The following is a 20,885-nucleotide window of genomic DNA, read 5'->3' as shown; positions in this document are numbered from 1 at the left end:
AACCCCTAAGTTTGAAGGCAATTTTCAGGTCCTACTCACCACCAATACAGCCATATGACCCAAGAGAAGGGGTGGACACATATAACCCAGACTAAAGGACCTGCATCACCTCCCACTGAAGAGTCAAAACCAACCACATTCCCTACTAAGTCTTCTAATGAATGGATTGTGACCAGTCACGGAGACATCCTAAACCTAACCCTCCAGAGGAGACCTAAAGACTATTGGAGACTGTCTATAGTCAAAAACTTGTTAAGAACTGTTTAAATAATCAAAACTTGTAAAGAAGTGTTAAAAATTTCAGTTAATCTTATTTATATTTTACTTTTGAGTTTGAAAAGCAGATATTTTCCTGCTGCATTTATTATTAGTTAGTGTTTATTAATGAATGTACAGTTTTTATTTTGTGTTGGAGCTTTTGTTTGTTTTGGTGTCTATTGTGATTTTGTAGGATTAGGCGTAAGAGTAAATACCTCGTTATTTGTTTGGAGTATTTTTTCTATCATTTTGGATACCGATAATTCTTAAAGTCATCTGACCATTGAGTTCAAGGTTTTTAGGTCATGTTTTTGTGTGAAAAAGTTTAAATACCCCAGTTAACTCCAATCTTAGTGTACAAAGCAATCTTCTATAAAACATCCCACAGGGCAAAAATAAATTAGTAAAGAAAAGTCAAATGTGTTCACACTGAGAGAATAAAAAACTCTGTACTAAAACTAACGAGCTCTTCTGTATGAGAAAAGCATAACCAGGAGGCAAGGCTGGGTGAGTCTACAGTCCACCTAAAAACAGCCACTCCAATCACTGGGTGCAGCTCAGTAGTTGTAGAGTTTAGGGGAATGCCTCATACCAGACTCCTGGGAATGCTCTTACTGATCTTACTGGTTAACATCACGCTGGGAAGTCAGAAGAGCCCATGTGCTAAATGTTACTACCCCCTTTACAGAGGGGAAGAAATGGGATCTTTAATACAAGTACATAAAAATTTAAACCTAAACTGTGTAAACCTCTCTCTGTTAGCAACCTGTCAAGGGCACGGGAAGACTTACTGGATTTCACAAAATATAGAATGACTGCAATGACTGCTTGGGAAGCATCCTATAGGAGATGCTTGGCTTTGCTTTGAACGTAAGTCCAATCAAAAAGGCACAGAAAACTTAATAAAAGAGAAAGAAGTAACAACATCAGTAAATGAGAAAGAGGACCTAGAAACATCTCGTGGGAAAAACTTGTTCATAGATTTAGTGGAAAAGATCAGGAAAGAGTTATATTTAACTAATTGCTGGATCTGTGGAAATACACAAATGGCCAAAGTCTCGCCTTGAAAAAGGATCAGCTTAAGACCAATAGATATGTTAAAATGGACACAAACAAGGCAAAAGGTACCAGCTATTGGACAAAAAGGAAAAGAATGGTGGGAATTAAAGTCTAAAATAATTGGAGAAGAGTAGTGTATATCTAGGAAAGGGAAAATGTATAAAATGTATAAATTTATAAAACCCCAGTAGGAGAAATATCCTGTAAGGGATATTTAAAAATAAAACATCCAGTAGCTGGGTATGTCCCTAGAGAACCCAATAAATATTGTAAGTATTATTTATTATTTATATATTGGATAAATAAATATTATTTATTAAATAATAAATAATACCATTTTAGTTTATAATTTTCATATTTATTAAATAATTATAAATAATATTTTATTAAAATATTATTTATAAAATAATAGGAAGTAATATTATTTATTAAAATAATATTTTAATATAGTAATAATAACTATAAATTACTATATATTATTATTATATATAATAATATAAACTAATAATCAATATAAAAGTAACATAACATAACATAACATAACATAACATAACATAACATAACATAACATAACATAACATAACATAATATATATTATATTATATACTAATAAAGTATATTATTATTAACATGAGTATTGATATGAATATTTTAATATAATAAATTAAACACTGAAAATCCTTTGGGAAGAAAGAAACGGAGTGTATCTACCGAGAACGATCTAAACTCCATAAGTGTACTGGAAAAGGGATAAATAAAGGAATAAATAAAGGAAAAATAAAAGAGTAAATAAAGGAATAAAAGGAATAGACCCATTCTGGGGAGTGAGAGAAATATCCAAGTACTGGGAATTTCCAATGACTATCAGTGATGCTTCCTGGAAAGCTCCAGAAAACCTGGTTTGGATATGTGGGAATGTGGCTTACACTGAATTACGCGGGGAGTGGAGCAGCACTTGCACTATCGGAATTATTAAACCGTCATTTTTCTTACTCCCAAAAGAGTCTGGATCGAACCTAGGGGTCCCAGTATGTGATAATTTCAGCTAATCTAGCTGACCAAAAAGAAACTTAATTGAAATTGGAGGAACACAGACACGGAAAAATACAGTATGGAACACCCAGGAAATAATTTGCACTCATGGACTGGCAACCTGGGCTCAAGATGGGTCCTGGGGACACCGGACCCCAATTTATACGGGGTTAAATCGGATTCTGAGATTACAGGCAGTACTCGAGATGGTATCGAACTGAGCCTCTCTTGCTTTAGACCACTAAATAAATGACCAACTATCCCAGACTAGAACTGCGGTGTATCAAATCAGACTACCAGTAGATTATTTATTATTTGTGGAAAATTTAATTCCCCCAGTGCTGCTTAGAAATGGATGACTGCAGTGAAGTCATTAGAAATATCTCAAAGGAAATTCAGAAATTAGCTAATGTTGGAACACAAGAGTGGACCCCTACATTCGATAACAGCTGGTGGGACAACTTCTGGTCATTAAAAGGAAACTGGTGGGAAAAAAAACCTTTTTCATCCTATGTGAAATTGCTGGTTTGATCCTCTGACCTTGCATGCTCCCTTGTATAATCTGAGTTGTAACATCTGCTGTACAAGCAAGTTTAATGATACCAAAAGAGCTTAATAAAAAAGAAGTAAAAGTAATCATGGTAATGAATGACCAAGAACGTGAAGATGCCAAGCAAATTTACAACCAATATTAAAAATTGTACTTTCAAGAAGAAGTAATTGCTACATGATCAGGCTTGAGCCCAATTGAACAATTAGAGGGGGAAATAGTAGAGAATCGATTGTAAAGGAGTTGATATAAAGTTCATTGTTAAAGGAGCTAATATAAAGTTCCAATGTTAGTTATAGATTGTTTGTTGAATGTTTAATAGTTATGTCAAGTTCCAATGCCAGTTAAAGGATTTATAATTATGTAAATCCCCTCACTGTCAGGTGTCACCCCCACTGCTCCTGTCAGCGTTCAGAAGCTCATAATCATGAGAATGATTCTATGCAGGTGCTTTTATTGAAGAGCTCTGGGTGTCAGGGGTACAAACCCAAATCTGTCTCCGACATGCATTCGGGATGAAAATGTTTTTATAATCAATCCTTATATAACTTTCATGTTAATTATTAAACTTATATTGTTCTATTGTATACATAGATTTCAGCCAAGCATAGGCTCCTCGTGACGTCCCCCCTCAAACATCTAACATAGTTTCTCATGATTCTTCTTATGATTATACAATAATTGTATTTAATTACTAAACAATCATCACATCTAACAATTATATGTTTTATCATATACTGCTTACGCAGGTGCAATTTCACATGATCTGGCAAACACAAATTCTAACATTTTCAGAGTCTATTTTTAACATTTTTCTAGGGCCCTCCTAAGTCTAACTTCTTTCTACTTCCCCGAATTTTATGATTTTAAAACCTTATACTATCACTCCCACTCTCATCTAAGATGTTGAACCACCCGACACCATAAAGAAGAGGACTGTGTCACATAATAACCAAATATGAAAATCCCATAAGACCAGGAAGAAAAGAATGACCTAACAAAAACCCCTAGAACAATGACCCACCGTGCAAATGAAGAATTAAAATAGCACCTCTTACCAGAGAAAACATAACATCAGGACCATGGTCAGAGCTTTTTGCCTTCGTCACCCTAACCAGAGCAGGCCAAGAGCAGCACAGGGACCATGGACCTGAAACCAACAGTGCCTACCCAGAGACTCTTGAAAGGAGAGAAAACCCAGCCAAGCCAGGCCTTGCCCAGCACTGCAGTTCCCTGCCCAGAGCCTTGGGCTCCCTGCAATCCTGGCCTCAAGGATCTGCTCTCACCAGGCCCTGGGCAGCCTTGGGCACTCCCTGCCCTCACTGGGGCCCAGCCATGCTCCAAGGCACTTGGAGTTTTGCTGCTGACTCCTTGAGCAGCTTCTCCATCCTTCTCCGTGTTCCTGAGGCTCCTGGAGCCAGCCCCAAATCCAGCGTGGAGCTGATTAAAATACAGAAAGCCCTCAGGAGCTCTTTGTCTCCCTTCCATTGTCTTCCAGTCTCCGGGGCTTGTGCAGTGATTGGAGTCAGTTTGGAGTTCTTTTCAGGAGGGAAATTCCAAAAAGCACATCAGGATTTTTGGTTTTAGTCAAGGAAATATTTTTTTATTTTTATTTCAGAGAAGAGGGGACAGAAACATTCCTCAGGTGATCTTGATGCTGAATGTCTCCTTAGGAGGTCTGGGCAGGGAGAAGAATGAGCCCCTTGCAGGCTGAGCCTGTTTGGACAAGCTGTTTCTCGCCTCAAACCTCACCATATCTCACATCACAAAACATGAAAAAAATTTAAGCATTTTTCCTTCTAAATAAAATTTAATTAAGTAACAAAATTATATTTATATTATTCTAATTATGATAGTATTATTCAATATTTTACTACCTAATTTTTATATTTATATTTAAAAATCAATACAATTTTAGCAAACAAAAAAATTATTTCTCATTAGTTCAAAGTAAACACATCACCGTTCATTAGATAATTAAGCTTTATTGACTATTTATTTCTTCCTCTTTATGGTAACTAATAATATTTGTAGTCCTTTTGACACCATTTTTATAAACTTTTTCTCCAATAGGGTCAAGGGGCGGCACTTTGGGGTCCACGGAGACATTTCTGGGGCCCATTTAGGGGAGTTTTGGGTCTGGAGAGGGAATTCAGAAAGAACTTGAGGATCTGGAGGACACTCTGGGGAGCCGGGTGGGCACTTGGAGGGGCACTCAGGGATTCTGAGGGACAGTTCGGGGTGCGGGGCAGCACTTGGGGGTCCAGGAGGGCCCTTGGAGGTCAGGGAGGGGAATTTGGGGCCCTTCGGGATCCGGGCGGGCCCTTGGGGGACTCCAACGGGGCGCTCAGGGGAGCAGGGGGTGATGGGAATTGTAAGCACGGGTATCGAAGAGTTAAACGGGGTCGCGGAGCATCACGGGAGTTCTAGGCGCAGCTGCAATGGCTCTCGGTGAGGCGCGGAGCATGGTGGGAGCTGTAGTTACGGAAGTGGTTCAAACACGATGTTTGGGGGTCCGGGAAGGCTCTTGGGGCACACTTCTGCGTCCAAGCCGCGACTTGACGACCTCGGGGGAACTTAAATGGTTTGGGAGCACTTGCAAGAATCTCTGGGTGTTCCAACCAGGCTCCTTAGAGTGCGGGACACGGCAGGATTTTTTGGCGCAGGACTGTGTTCTGAGGGGCTCTGGGGCCGCGGGAGATGAGAGGAAATGAATTCCCAGAAGTGGCTGTACCGGACATCTGTGGGGTTGGGAGCACTCAGGGCATCCAGGGACGCTTTTGTCCAGAATGGGCACTGAGGGGGCACTGAAGGATACTGGAGGGTCTGGTGGACACTTAGGGAAGAGATGGGGGAGGATCCCGGGGTTCTGTGGAGCGCTGGACCTGACGGGCTTGTAGTCCCGGCTGCAATGGTGCTATAACCGGCCACGGTGCATGATGGGAGTTGTAGTCAAAAATAAAAGATGGCGTCCATCGAGGTACCGCCCCCAGGCCCAGATCTCTGGCGCTGATAGGCTGCTGGAAGTGATGGGCGGGAGCCTCGGCAAATGGTTTGGGGAGGAGGCGGGAACAGCCCATGCACCAGCCTCCACTCCATCCCAGTACAGCCCATTTCAACCCACGTAGAACCCAGTACAAACCCAGTACCACTCCAATCCCTCCCAGTACAGCCCTGTCCCTCCCAATACACCTGAGTTTCCTCCCTGTCCCTTTCAGTTTCCCCCCAATGTCATGCACAGGATGCACCAGTGTCCCCAGCCTTCCCCGCAATGTCCCCAGTGTCCCCAGTATCGCTAATTATCACTCCCAGTATATCCTGGTACCTTCCAGTATGTCCCAGTGTACCCTCAGTGTCCATCCCAATCCACCCAGTTCCACCCCAGTGGCCCTCCAGTCCCTCCCAGTGCAGCCCTGTCCGTCCCAATACACCTGAGTTCATTCCCAGTCGTTCCCAGTTCCTCCCAATGTGATCCACATGATGCCGCAGTGTCCCCAGTTTTCTCCGCAATGCTCCCAGTGTCCTCAGGTTGTCCCAGTCCTCCCCAGTGTCACTCGTAGTATGTCTCAGTGTCTCCCACAGTGTTCGCAGTGTTCCCAGTATGTCCCATTCCTCCCCAGTGTTTCCAAGGACAGTTTCATTTCTCTCGGTGGCCGTGGCAGCCAAACCCAGCAGTGGGGTCAGTGCAGTGCCCATGGCCACAGCCCCTTGCAGGGGCCCAGTTCAGCTTGGGCTGATGATCCACCCTCACAGCTGGCCCAGGGCAGCTCTGCAGTGGCTTTGGTGGCACCTGGGGCTGGCACACGCCTGAGCAGTGTGTCTGTTTGCAGTGAGAAACTCAACAGTTTCAGATTGCTGCAAAAAGTACAAAAAGAGAAATCCGCTCATAGGCTTAGTGCAGCCAGCTCTGCAAGCACAGCAGGGCTCAGGGCAGTGAGGACAGACAGGATGGGGCTGGGCAATGTGGAGCAAGGTTGTCCACACTGGGTCAGAGCTCCAGGCACGGCTTCTGTGAGCAGACCAGATCTGCTGAGGGGAGACCCTGGGTCAATATCAATCACAGAATCCTGCAACCAGATCTGCTCAAAAGAGAAATAAAATAAAATACTTCCTTTAAAATAGGAATGTGTATTTTTTTACAAGGTGTTTGAAATCTTTCTCCATAACAGGACTTGAAAAATTTTAATGACCCTCTCAGGGCTTTGCTGTTGTTTACGTCAGACTCAGTCCCTGAGAGTGTCTTCAAAAAACTTCTCAAGAACTCAAACTTAAATTGAAAGTTTGAAGTTTCCTGAAGTTTTAATGGTTCCCACTGAGGAACACGACTGAGAAAGGGTCCCCAGGTTCCAGTTAGAGAAGAACACTGGAGGCAGTGATGACAGCTGGGGACAAACAAGGCAAAGGTGTCTCTGGTGCTGAGCAAAGCTGGATGTGTTTGAGGAATGCAAAGGGCCAAGGCCTGAGCCCCAGCCCCTGGCGAGGCAGATCCCGTCCCTCCCTCCTTGCTCAGGGCTCTTCCCGGGATGGGCACTGGCATGTGGGGCTGTGCAATGCCAAGGGCAGGAGCATGGGGCATCCCCTGCCAGGCTGCTGAGCAGGGACAAGGAGGCAATGAGGCCCCAGCCTTGCAAGGGTCACTTGTCTCCTGCTCCTGCCTCAGGCCCAGGGCCAGCAGCCATGGCCAAAGTGTTGCCCAAGGTGGCTCTGGCAGGGCCAACTGGTAGAACTACATGTCCATGTGAGATTGATGGTTATGCCTCCTAGACCTCAGGCCTGAATAAATGATACCCTCTGAAATAGCAAATGAGTGTTAAGGAGCCTTATTCTGATATTTAAGAGATTTGCTGACAGCGGGGCCTCATAGAACCAAGGAGTCAGCTGTGACACTGAGCAAACCCATGGAACAAAGGGTCCATGGTGACACAGCAGAACCCCATGGAACCAAAATCCATTTTGGCACATTGGGTCCACATTGAACCAATGGCCTGTTGTGATACTGCGGATCCAAGGAGACCATTGTGACCTGAGAAATCTCTTGGAACCAAGGGGCCATTGTGACACAGCAAGGCCTGGTGGAACCATGGGTCCATTGTGACACTGCAGAACCTCACGGAACCAAGGTGACCGTGTCCTACTGCGGAACCTCATGGAACAAAGGGTCCATGGTGACACTGCAGAACCAAGGAGACTGCTACTGGCAGTGTGAAAGCTCATGGAACCACAAGTCCATTGTGACACAGCTAGGCCTCGAGGAACCAAGGGTCCCTTGTTAAACAGTGTGGTCTCATGGAACCATGAGCCATTGTGACACAGCGTGGCCACATGGAGCCAAGGGGCCACTGTGACACTGCGGATCAAAGGAGACCATTGGGACTGAGGAACCTGATGGAACTAAGAGTCCTTTGTTCCACTGTGGGGACCTGTGGGACTAAGGGGAGCGCAGTGACATTGTGGGGCCTCATGGAACAATGGAGACTGTTCTGACACTTTGGGACCCACTGGAACCAAGGGGCCATTAGAGCATGGCAGGGCCTGGTGGAATCAAGGGGACAACAGTGAACACTGTTGGTGGCCATGGGATGAAGAGTCCATTCTAAAACCGTGGAAGCAACAATTCCATTGTGACACTCTGGGGCATCATGGAACCAAAGGTCTATTGTGTCACAGCAGGGCCTCATGGAACCATGGAGGCCATTTTTACACTTGGAGGCCTTGTGGAACCAAAGGGCCACTGTGGCATTTCAGAGCCTTGTGGAGCCAAGGGGACCACAGTGACACCGTGGGGCTCCATGAAACCAATGGTCTGTTGTGACACTGCAAGTCCTTATGGGATCATGGAGACCATTGTGACACTACAAGGCCTCATGGAAGCAAGGAACCATTGTGACGCTGTGGGGTCTTGGCAGGCCAAGGGGCAGTTGTCACACTGTGCGGCACCATGGAACCAAGGAGTCCATTGTAACGCTCCAGGGCCCCATGGAACTAAGGATTCATGGATCAGTGCAGGACCCCATGGAACCAAAGGTCCATTGTGACATTGTGAGGCCTCATGGAATCCTGGAGGCCATGATGACACTTGGAGGCCTTTTTGAATCAAGGGGTTCTGCAAGGCCTCATGGAACAAGGAGACCCTTCTGACATTGTGAGTCCCCATGGAACCAAGGGGCCATTGTGACACTGCAGCACCAAGGAGACCCCTATGACACTGCAAAGCCTCATTGAAGCAAGGGACCATTGTGACACTCTGGATCCCCATGGACACAAGAGGCCAGTGTGACACATCTGGGCCTGATGGAACCAAGGATCCAATATGACACCACCACTGTGACACTGCAGGGCCCCATGGATCCCAGGGAGCAGGGAACAGGTCTGTTTGGCTTGGCCTGACTGGTCCAACTGCCCTTGGCATGTCGAGGGTCTCTTCTCACATACCCCTGAAACCCTGGAGCTCTGGGCTTTCCTTCAAATGGAAAAGAACTGCCCTTCTCATTCAAGCATTCATGGCCAGAATGGGCTTCCCCCTCCAAAATTCCCAATATCCAGGGTTGCTCCCAGACAAAAGCTGCCTTTCCCAACAAGCCTGCCTGCCCTTGACTTCCTGAGAGCTTCCTCACGTGCCTAATGGAACAATGCAGACCATTGTGACACTTCTGGGCCTTCAGAAATTAAGTAGACATTGTGACTCTGCAAGGTACCATGGATCCAAGAGACCATTGTGACACTGAGCACCAAGGCCATCAGTGTGGCTCTGCTAGGCCACATGGTCCCAAGGGCCCAGTGTGAAGCAGCAGGGCTTTGTGGAACCAAGAGGCCATTGCTGCCTTTCAGGGCCTCGTGGAACCCAAGGGCCGTTGTGATCCTGCAGGGCACTGTGGATCCATGGAGAGCATTGTGGAATTGCAAGGCCCCATGGAATCATGGAGACCATTGTGATACTGTGGGGCCCCATAGAATCAAAAGGCCACTGTGACCCTGCAGGGCCTCATGGAAGCACTGGGCCATTGTGACACTGCAGAAGCAAGGAGAACATTGTGATACTGCAGGGCCTCCTGGAACCAAGGTAGATGAAACAGGTTTGGCTGGTTTGGCCTCCCAGGGTCCGCCTGACAGGTCCAGCCGATCTTGAATGTTGAGAGCTGCCTCTCATCAGCCCCTGGAGCACTGGAGCTCTGTGCTTTCCTTCCTATGGAAAAGAACCATCCCTCTTTCCAGGTGTCCATGGACAAAACTGATACTCCCCCTGAAAAATTCCCTATGTGCAAGGATTCTCCCAGACAAAACCTGCCAGGACAGAGAGCTCTGGCTGGCCTTGTCCTCTGCTGGTCACCTCTCATCTCAAGGAAGCCCTGAGGAAAGTATTTGAACAGGTTTGACCTCTGAAATATCAATGAGTCTCTCCTCCTCTGAAAAACTCAGATGCTCTTCTGATCATATATGTCTTTTATTACTTATTGTGTATTATGCATGAAATATTATTTTCAGGCAAATAACATTAATCTTCTAGTTCTACCAGTGTTATCTGACACAAAACACCTCCTCCACATATGGATCCAGGTAACCTGTTTAAGCAGACACAAGAAGGAATCCAGCAGGAATGATTTGTCTCTGCTCCCATCTGTCCCATCTCCTCTGGAGCTGGAGGTGCAGCCCCAGCACTTGGCAGGGCTCAAGGGCTCCCAAGCTCAGCTCCCACCCATAGAACTTGCAGACCCTGGGCTGCTCTTCTTGGCCCCTGCACACTCAGCCAGGCTGGGATGGACACTGATGGTTTCTGGGCCAGGCTCTCTGAGCCCAGCCCAGCTCCCTGCAAGCTCTGCCAGCTGCCCTGAGCTCTGGGCAGCACCAAGGGCCTCTCCCCAGCCCAGCCCAGCCGGCTCTGGCCCCACAGCTCTGCTCAGGCCAAGCTGCTCTGGGCACTGCCTCACGGCCTCAGCCCTTGGCAAGGGCACAGCAGCAGCTGCAGCTGCCACAGGAGTCAGCCCCAGCCATGGGGGAAGGTACTGGGCCAAGGCCAAAGGAGGCTCCCTGGCTGCCCTGCTCCCTTCGGGCTGAGGTGCTGAGTGCTCTGCAGCCCCTGCTGCCATCCCATCTGCCCAGGGCAGCACAAGAGCCGTGGCCTTGGGGCCCTCAGGAGCTGCTCCTGCTCCAGGCCCAGGGCCCATGCCAAAGCTGGGGCAGCCACAAAGCTGTGCCCATTTCTGTTCATTGCTGATCTGATGGGAATGGATCCTCAGCACCTTGGAGGTTGCTGATGAACTTTAGTTTTCAGAGGCCTCTTCTTTGTTGAGCTCTTCAGTTCAGGAATTCAGTGACAAAGGCTCATTCACATTTGTTGAAACCATCCAAACAAGACAAGCCAATGGGAATAATTCAAATCTTCAGTTCTTCTGTGGTTAATTAGACAGATTTCAGAAGTGTTTTCAAAGTGAATCTACTATATCGAAAACAATGAAGAGAGAATTGTTTTGTTCTGTTTAGTTTTCCTGTTTATAGATTGATATCAGCAATCTCCAACTGATAATTCATCCCCAGCACCTCCTCATGCAGTCTGAACAGCTATGAAAATCAAGACCCTTCATGGCTGACAATCAATCACTTTGTCCCCACCCCTCCCCACCATTTCCCTAATCCAATCCCTGGCACTCAGAGCAGCTGAGGAAAGGAGTCACATCCAGGGGTGTCCCCAGGGCTCAGGATTGGGGCCAAGTCAGTGAAATCTCTTTATTGCTGATCTGGACGAGGCCTTTGAGGGCACCCTCAGTCAGTTCCCAGGTGAGCCCAAGCTGGGTGGGACTGTGGCTGTACTGAAGGGCAGGAAGCTCGGCAAAGGGATCTGGCCAGGCTGGAGCCATCCATGGGCCCAGGACAATGGGATGAGGTTCACCAAGGCCAATGGCCGGGTCCTGCCCTGGGCTCACAACCAGGCTCCAAATCCCTGGCTGTGCCCTTCCCCGATCCCCACAGCCTGTCCTGTTTCCTTCATCCCTGCATTGCCAGGGACTCTCTGGGACAAGGGAGCTCTGCTCTCGCCATGGAGGGAGGTGCAGGTGCCACCACTGGAGTGGGAACCAGAACTCACCGGGTTTGTGTCCTTTGGGGGTCAGGAACTGGTGGGACTCAGAGGCACAGGAAGTTTCTCTTAATGGCCAACAGACCACAGTTGAACAGGACAAAATTTAATATCAATCACAGCTCTTCCCTGAGCTATGTGCAATGTCCCAGCAGTGTCTGATGAGTGCACCATTCACGAGTGATTTCCATACTAAAATTATTTAAACAAACATGGTTCTATGATCGATGTAAACACAATTAAGTTCCTGTATCAGGATGCTCATCCTGGAGTGGGTGTAAAACAGCTCGAATGATTCCTGATTTGCAAAGCTGTCAGTGGTGGGTGGAGAAGGGAGGTCAGGCTGATTTTGGTCTTGAGGAAATGCTGAAACCAGCTTGACTCATTTCATCTCCTCATGCCCTGGCTGATGTCTCCTCTTTCGCCTTCCACCCATTGGCTTTTGTCTCCCACCAGCCCCCCAGTGAAGAGCCTGGCTCTGTGTACTCCATCCCCTCCTCGCTGGCACTGCCAGGCTGGGATGAAGAGACCCTCAGCCTTCCCTGCTCTGGGCTGGACCAGCCCAGCTCCTTCAGCCTCTGCTCACAGCCCAAGGGCTGCAGCCCCACCTTGGAGGCCCTTCCCAGACCCTGCTCCAGCTGCCAGACATCTTTCCTGCCCTGGGCAACCCAACCCAGGCCACAGTGACCTGGATAATCCTTGTCCTTGATGTCCTGGTCACACAGCCCTGGTCCCTTGTCCCCCTGTCAGGCTCTGGGGTGGATCCTGTGGAACATCCTTTGGTGGAGGCTGTGGCTCCAGGTGGGCCGGGGGGATCCCGGGGGACAGGGACCCTGCTGGGCACGAACAGCATTGGACTTTTTGGGAGAAACAGTGAGGGGGAGCTGGGGCTGATCAACCCAGTGACCTGACACAGCCCTGCTGGGATGTCACACAGCCCCTCTGTGATGTCACAGCCCGCTCTGTGATGTCACAGCCACTGTCTAATATCACACAGCTGGTCTCTGATGTCACAGACAACTCTGTGATGTCAGACCACTGCCCTGGGATGTCACAGATATGGCCTATGATGTCACAGCTCCTCCATGACCTCACATCTCCCCCTTTGGAATGTCATAGTCCACGCTGTGACCTCATGCTACGAGATGATAAATTGTCTCCACCTGCTGAGCTGACACGTGGAGCTTGTTCTCCACAACCCCAAGCCTATGGAAACCACACAACGCCCATTGTGTGAGAAGGGGAACAGCAAGTTCAGCAGCCTCAGAGTCCTGCCAGCTCAGCCAGGGCCACTGGAACATTGGGGTCTGAGACCACCAGGGACCACCAGAGAGACCCCGGGTCTGGAAGAACACATGGGTAAAGAGAAGGGGAAATATGTTAATGATTTTGGGGACATGATCATCATATGTGTGTTTAGTCAGGGAAAATCAATGAATATGTGTGCAAAATACAGAATATAAACAGAAACTTTTCTGTACTCACCATGCACGGCTTTGGGAGGAGCTATCCCCCGTGCATCCAGCTGAATAATGAATGCTGCTTCTTAATGCTACATTGGGGTTCAGGAGTTTTCTTTTTCACCAAATTTTTTGTAACAGTCCCACTGGCAAGGAAAGCTCTGTCTGCTGCTGTTCACAAACAGAGAAGGGCTGGTGGCAGATGTGGGGCTTGGAGATGGGGCCTGGACCACAGTGACCATGAAATAATCAAGTTTTCAATGTTCTGGGAAAGAAGGAGGGGCAGCAACAAAACTTCTGGACTGGAATTAGGAAGGGTAGACATTGAACTATTTAGGATGCTGATGTGTGGGGTACTGAATCAGGCACTGATTTTTATTAAGGAAAACATCCCTTAAAAACAAAGGGGTCCAGGAAGGATGGACACATTTCAAGGAAGTAATCTTAAGGGGAAAGGAGCAGCCTGTCCCAGTGTGGCAAAAGACGAGCTAGTGTGGAAAATGACTGGCCTGGCTGGCCGTGGAGATTTTGTGGGAACTCAAGGGTAACAAGAGGTGCATCAACTTTGGACAGAAGGTCAAGCAGCTGAGGAAATGTTTAAGGATGTTGTGTAGTCGTGCAGAAAAAAAGTCAAGAGGTGAAAGCTCAATTAGAGTTTAACTTGACCACTTCCGTGAAAAAAAAATAGACAATGTTTCCACAATTAAGTTAATAGCAAAACATGGGATATGGAAAACCTCTACTCTTTATTGGATGCAGTGGGGAATATAGTAACTGAAGATAAGGAGATGGCAGAGCTACTTAACATCTTGTTTCTCTCAATTTTCGATATTAGGACAGGCTGTCCTCAGGACAAGTGCTCTGCTGAGCTGGTTGATGGGCACAGGGAGCAGAACAGCCCCTGTAATCCAGGAGGAAGCAGCTGGTGACCTGCTGAGCCACTCAGATGCTCACAGGTGTCTCTGGGACCAGATGGGATCCATCCCAGGGGGATGAGGGAGCTGTGGATGAGCTCCCCACGCTGCTCTCCATCATTTACCATCAGTGCTGTCTCAGCAGGGAGGGCCCAGAGGACTGGAGGTGCCAGTGTGAGCCCACCCCGAACAAGGGCTGGAAGGAGGAGCTGGGGAACTCCAGGCCTGTCAGCCTGACCTGGGTGCCCGGCAAGGTTATGGAACAGATCACCCTGAGTGCCATCCCAGGGCACCCACAGGATGGCCGAGGGATCAGAGCCAGCCAGCGTGGATTCCAGTGTCTGCATGGAATGGTCTGGATGAGGGGATTGTGTCCAACATCAGCAAATCTGCAGATGACACCAAACTGGGTGTGAGTTTGGATCTGATGGGGGATGGAGGTAGGAGGGCTCTGCAGAGGGCCCTGGACAGGCTGGATCCAGGGCCCAAATCCAACAAGGTGAGGTTGAACAAGTCCAAGTGCCGGGTCCTGCACTTTGGCCACAACAACCCCTGCAGCGCTACAGGCTGGGGACAGAGTGGCTGGAGAGCAGCCAGGCAGAAAGGGACCTGCAGGGACTGATGGACAGCAGGCTGGGCATGAGGCAGCAGTGTGCCCAGGTGGGCAAGAAGGCCAATGGCTCCTGGCCTGGCTCAGGAATGGTGTGGCCAGCAGGAGCAGGGCAGGGATTCTTCCCCTGTGCTGGGCACTGGTTGGGCAGCACCTCGAGAGTCTAGTTCTGGGTCCCCTGGGGGGGGGGGGAATTAGTAGAAATTTGTATCAGGAAGAGTAAAGAAAGCCAAGGTGAAGCAGAGGAAATGCTCAGGGCATTTTGGGAGTGGCTGCCAGGCAGCCCTGGCTCTGAGCAACAGCGTCTGCAGTGGGACAGGAAACTCCCAGCTGATGGGAACAAACTTTCTGGCTGAGTGCAGAGGCCAGGACAAAGCTGAGTGGTTTCCGTGGTGTCCCCCAGCCCCTGCTGGCCCCAGGGGCTGATGGCATTTGTGCTCCCTCAGGTTCATGTCCCCACACCAACACCATGGGGGTGCTCCCCCTGCTGTGTGCAATGCAAACAGGGGCTGCTGAGCCAGTGCTGCCGTGTCTGTGCCTGCAAGGATGGGGCACCTGTGTGAGCTGGGGGAGAGGCCAGGGCTGCAGAGGGGGGATGTTGTTGGCAGCTCCATCAGGACTCTCTGGGCCGCTGCCCTGGGCTGTGCAGTGCACTGGGGATGGATCAGCCCCTGCTCTGCTGCTCCTTCCCGTCTGCCCCAGGGCCCTTGCAGAGCACCAGCTGTGTCTGTCCTCAGCTGCCACGGCAACCCTCAGGACAAAGCGGTGCCAGGGCTGTTCCAGGTACAATTGCAGTGACACTCGTTGGTGCCACCAGGTGCCATGGCAATGGCCACGGGACCTGTTCCTTGGTTTGGTGCCATGGCAACCAATGCCCGGCCCCCTTGTGATGGTTGGTGGCCATGGAAAGCTGCCCTGGGCCCTTGCTCAGGGCTGGTGTCAGTGCCCAGAGCCAGAATGGATCCCTTGCTGGGGGCTGTGCCATGGCCACCTGCCCTGTGCCGCGCTGGCCGCTCAGGCACCAGGAACCAGCAGCCACCGGCACTGCCAGGGCCAAAGGCCAGGTCAGCCAGACAGAAAGGGGCAGGGCTGGGCACTGTTTCCATGGCAACCGGCACTGGGGGGGACACCTGGGTCACCTGGCCTGGCAGTTGCCATGGAAACCCCTGGCAGGGACTGAGGGCACAGCCCCTGGCACTGAGACACTGCTGGGCCGGGTGCTGAGCACAGGGCTGAGCACGCAGAGATGGTTTTGTTCTTGCTGAGCGGCAGCACAGCCAAGGCCTGTCCTGCCCCTCATCAGCCACGCTGGGGAGGGCTGGGGCTGCGGGGGAGCTGGGCAGGGGACACAGCCAGGACAGGGGACCGCAACTGACCCTGGGCATAGCCCAGACCAGAGCACATCATGCTCAGGGTATGAAGGGGGGAACAGGGAGAAAGGGGGGAATTTTGGAGTGAGGGCTTTTGCCTTCCCAGGGAACACTTAGGCAAGAGGGGGCCCTGTTTCACCAGTGGGCAGGGTCACGACCAAAGACACAGACACCAACTGAACGGAATTGTGTCATTTATATCATGCACAGCTGCAGAGATTTACAAAAGGATAAGCTCAGCAAAGCACATCATCATTAGCAAAGAATTACAAAAGAGGCTCAGCAATCCATCATAACCCATCATTACATTTTGATGACCAATTCCTTGGTGAAACACCAGATGTGTTTGTGGCAGACAAATATTCTGGCTGACTATCAAGGTACACCTTACAGACATCAGTAGTACTTTAGTGACACTGCTCTTCATTCTTTTTTCTCAATCTCATTCGAGTTAGGAACAAGAATTCTGTTGCCCATGGAACTGGCACCTTTTTAATTCCAGAATAATGCCCCGAGGCCCTTTGCTGTTCAGCTTTACCATGCTGTCTGTGGCTAACAGGGCTTGGGGGGGCCCTTTCCCCTCTGGCTGGAAGGGGCCGGGTCCCAGTCCCTGAGGGGCACCCAGGCTCCTGGATGGAATTCCTGTGCAAGTCCCTCAGTGTCAAAGCAGCCTTCCCATGGAGCCCCGTGGATCAGAGCATGTTCTAAAGGGCCCTTGGGGCAAACAGGGAGATCTGGTCTGGCAGGATGTGTAAAACAATCTCCTGGCAGATCTACTTGTTCTCACACAGAATCCTTGGCTGCAGGGACGCATTCCCATTGTTCCTGCCCAGGGTTCAGGACTCAGAGTTGTCTTTCCTAGGAGCTGCTCCTTCAGCTGCCTTGGGAGGGCCATTTGGCCTCCGGACCCACACTCTGGCTCCATTATCAGGGCTGCTGCATCAAACCCTTTATCTCCACAAATGGTGGTGACTGGAGGTGGATCTCTTTTTTTTCACAATCGTTCTTAAAATTGCAAGATTGATAATTGTGCTACCCTGTCATGGGGTTGAACAATCCAATCCTGGTCACTATAGTTTAACAGAATTACTGTAATTTCTCCTTGATATTCTGCATCATTTCCTCCTGACATGACAGGAATACTTTGCAATGCCAAGCTCCAAGGGAGCAGTTACCAAAGCAAAGTGTCCTGGAGGAATCTGAATTCCTGTTTCAGAATTGACAGCTCTCATTTGCCTTGAATTTCTTCTCATTAATTCCAATGCATGAAGGCCCAGCCCTGAAGCCTCTGGGCTGGCCCTGCCAGGGGCCATCACAGCCAGAACAATTTCCCAGGCAGCCCAAGTCTCACTGCCCATGGCTGGATTTGCAAACTGGGGGCAGCCGTGCACAGCCAGGGGGTTTCCATTTCCCCAGTGGGCCATTGTGAAGGGCATGGAGCACATCTGGGAGATGGGTTCTCCATGGGCAAAGGTTCCCATCTCCTCATTTTTCCAACTGCTCTTTTAACAACCCCTTCACCCTTTTAACCAATCCTGCAGCTTGTGCATAATCTGGTACATGAAAAACCCTGGAGGCAAAATCACTGTATTTTTCACAGGAACAGACAAAGCACTCTGCATCACAGTATCAGCAAACCCTGCAAAAATAGCCAATTTCCTCCCTTTCTCCCTTTTTCATTGTATACAATCTCAAAAAGTTGACCACTGACATGAGGGTCCTGGCCAATCCTGTTCTGTAGGGTATTTAGTGTTACATCCCTGAGCAGGTAAAGCTACAAAATTAGTATTGTCAGCACTATTTCACATTATTATATAATTTTATACATAGATAGTGATATAGAAATATAGATAGATACAGACATAAATAAATATATATAAATAGATATATTGAGGTCTTATTATACTATAAATACATATATAATTGTTATGTATATAGATATTTCACTTGCACAAATGCATTTGAGCTCAGGATAAAAACCTTCTTCTCTTGCTCCATGTGGAAGCATTCCAACCATAACTGTTTCTTCTGAAGGTGCTGTTCCCAATGTATTCTCAACAAATTCATCTTTGTCTGCCCAAACCCAAAGGATCTTTTCCATTTGCAATTTTTGGGTGCATTTGAAACCATCCAGGGGTGCAGCTTCTTTTGCCCGACTGCCCCACTGCCCACACAGGGATCCAACCTCAGCCCACTCCAGAGCCAGGGAACTCCAGGGAAGGGCTTCCCATCAGGGTATTTCTGAGGGGACTGATTCCTCACATTGACACTGAACAAGTGACATTTTGTTGGGATCTGGCCAGACTGTGCCAGTTTTGTTTTACCAGTGGGCAAAGTCAGCACCAGAGACACAGACTCCAACTGAAGGAATCAGTGTCATTTCCTGCAGTTCAGAGTAGCAAAGAATCACAAAAGGATCAGCTCAGCAATGCACCCAAACATCCCCACCAAAGACTGCCTGCAGTGATTAAGAAAGATCCAGCAGCATTTACCCTCAGCCTTTACCATCCCCCAGACCCACACAGCAGCTGGGGAAGCTGTCACAGCCAAGGGCTGCAGAGCCACTCCTGGGCACTGGGAATTCCTGCAGGTGCCTCCAGACCCAGGTGAGGCTCCAACCCCGCTGGGAGAGGGCCCAGCTCTGACAGTGCTGAATCAACAAACTGACAGCACTGCTAGGGTGGCAACATCTGCTTTCATCCTCCTCTTGGGTCCCTCCCAAAGTCTGGCCAGGGCTCAAGGAGGAACCAAGGGAGCTGACTTTGATCCTTCAGCCCCAAACAAGGCCAGATGTCAGATTTCATGGCCTTGTCTGGCTTCTAAATACACAAAGGTCAATACATGTCTCACTAATGAGTGGCTACATCTATCTCAGTGCTAAAAACCATGCATACTTCATCAGGCAGCAGATACAAATATAACCTTTGCTTGGAAGGTTCATCCAGAGGCCACCTTTGGCTCAGGGCCTGCTGTCCAGGCCTCACTCAGGCCTGGTGTCCAGGCCTTGGCACTTCAGGGACGTGGTTTAGTGCTGGGCTTGGCACTGCTGGGTGAGTGGCTGCACTGGGCGAGCTCAGAGGGCTTTTCCAACAAAAAGGATTCTGTGATTCCATGATTATATCCACTGCATTCAGCTGGGGCTATTTTAGCAGCATTCCTTTGCTCCAAAAGTTCCGTCTTGCCCAGCTCCTGTGGCCTGAGGCTTCAGCTCCTGGTGCTGAGCTGCTCATGCTGAACGAGACGACTCGGAGAGAAGAACACAGCCCATGCAATTCCTTCTGGGACACGGAGAGGGGAGGCTGTGCAAACAGGAGCATTGTTTGCTGTGGCCTCCTCTCTGCCCTTCACGCCTTTCACTGCTTGGAACCAGCCAAGAGCTTTCTCCAAGAGTGCAATGGAGCAGCTGTTCCTGCTCCCGGGCCTGGCTCTTCCCAGTCTCTGCCCTTGCCTGCTTCTGTCCCTCTTGCTGTGCCCTCTGTTCCCCCAGGGCTCACTGGCTGCTGCCCAGGACTGTGGCACTGGCACAGATCCAGTGCTCCAGAGCCTCCTTTCTGTGCCCTTGCAGCTGCCTGGGCACAGCAGCCTTTTCCATCTGGAAGCTCCCCATAGACAGGGAGTGCCCAGCTCTGTTCCTTTCACAGCCTCCAGGAGCCCAGGGCTGCCATCTCCAGTCCCTGCTGGCACTGGGGGCTCCCAGGTGCCTCAGGCTGCTGTGACACCGCTGCACACGGGAGGGAAGAGGGGCAGGGGCTGTGCTCAAAGTCAGCTCCATCTGCTGCTGCTGCTGCTGCTGTGGGGTCATTTGTGCAGCCCTGTCTGCCCAGAGTCAGGGATCAGATCCTGCCAGTCTCTTCCAGCCCTGGCTGCTCAGAGTTTGGGCCTTGGAGCCTCAGGTTGGCAAAGGCAGCTGCTGCTGGTCCCTCTGTGTGTGCCCGTGTTCAGCAGTGCTGCTCCATCAGTCTGTGCCCAGCAACGGGGAAAAGCCTCAGCCCTGCAGGGCCAGGAGCTGCCGGGCTCTGCCTGAGCAGCTCAGCCAGCAGGAAGGGAGCTGCTCCACACGGGAATCAGGAGCAAAGGACATTCCTTTTGTAGGACATGTTTTCTATTTAGAGGGAAATAAAAAGAAAAAGGAAAAAAATAGGTAAATTGTAAAAGTTAAGAATAAAATCCAAGTGTTAGTGAACAAACATAACACAACGTTAGTGAAAAAACCAAAACATAAATGCAAAGATACATTCTTTGCATTAAGAGGTAAATGATCTTTTTAAAAAGAGAACTCAGTCATTTACATTGTAAATGTGCTGATGGCATGGATCCATCTTACTGACCTCAGCAGCCTCTTAAAAGATTTTGGGCTTTGTTCCCAACACTGGTGTTTGAAATTGTGCTCGAAGCAAGAGGAAATTGCTTTGTGCCCTTCCAGCTCCCAGCAGGACTGGGAATGGAAACTCTGTCAAAGCCCAAATCCTTTAGAAGATGACCTTCCTTCTCAGCCTGGTTATGAGCTGCACATTCCCTTTGAAACCACCAGGAGTTTCTTAGAGTCACAAAGTCCCACTTAC

The 20,885-nt window shown here is 49.1% G+C and overlaps 1 protein-coding gene across 1 annotated transcript in view; it reads right to left on the bottom strand.

The window, feature by feature from the left end:
* Nucleotides 1–6,791: 6,791 nt before the first annotated feature.
* Nucleotides 6,792–20,885, bottom strand: part of LOC134434665 (olfactory receptor 14J1-like) — a gene marked incomplete at its 5' end in the record, with an annotated part of 54,690 nt that continues 40,596 nt past the window's right edge. The window contains one exon of the mRNA XM_063183304.1: nucleotides 6,792–6,806. Within this exon, the coding sequence (XP_063039374.1) occupies nucleotides 6,792–6,806 (15 nt within the window). The remainder of the gene's footprint in view (nucleotides 6,807–20,885) is intronic.

Source organism: Melospiza melodia, unplaced genomic scaffold, assembly GCF_035770615.1.
Source record: "Melospiza melodia melodia isolate bMelMel2 unplaced genomic scaffold, bMelMel2.pri scaffold_45, whole genome shotgun sequence".
NCBI classification, from domain to species: domain Eukaryota; kingdom Metazoa; phylum Chordata; class Aves; order Passeriformes; family Passerellidae; genus Melospiza; species Melospiza melodia.
The sequence above is the reverse complement of the archived record's forward strand: the minus strand, read 5'-3'. Positions and strand labels throughout refer to the sequence as shown.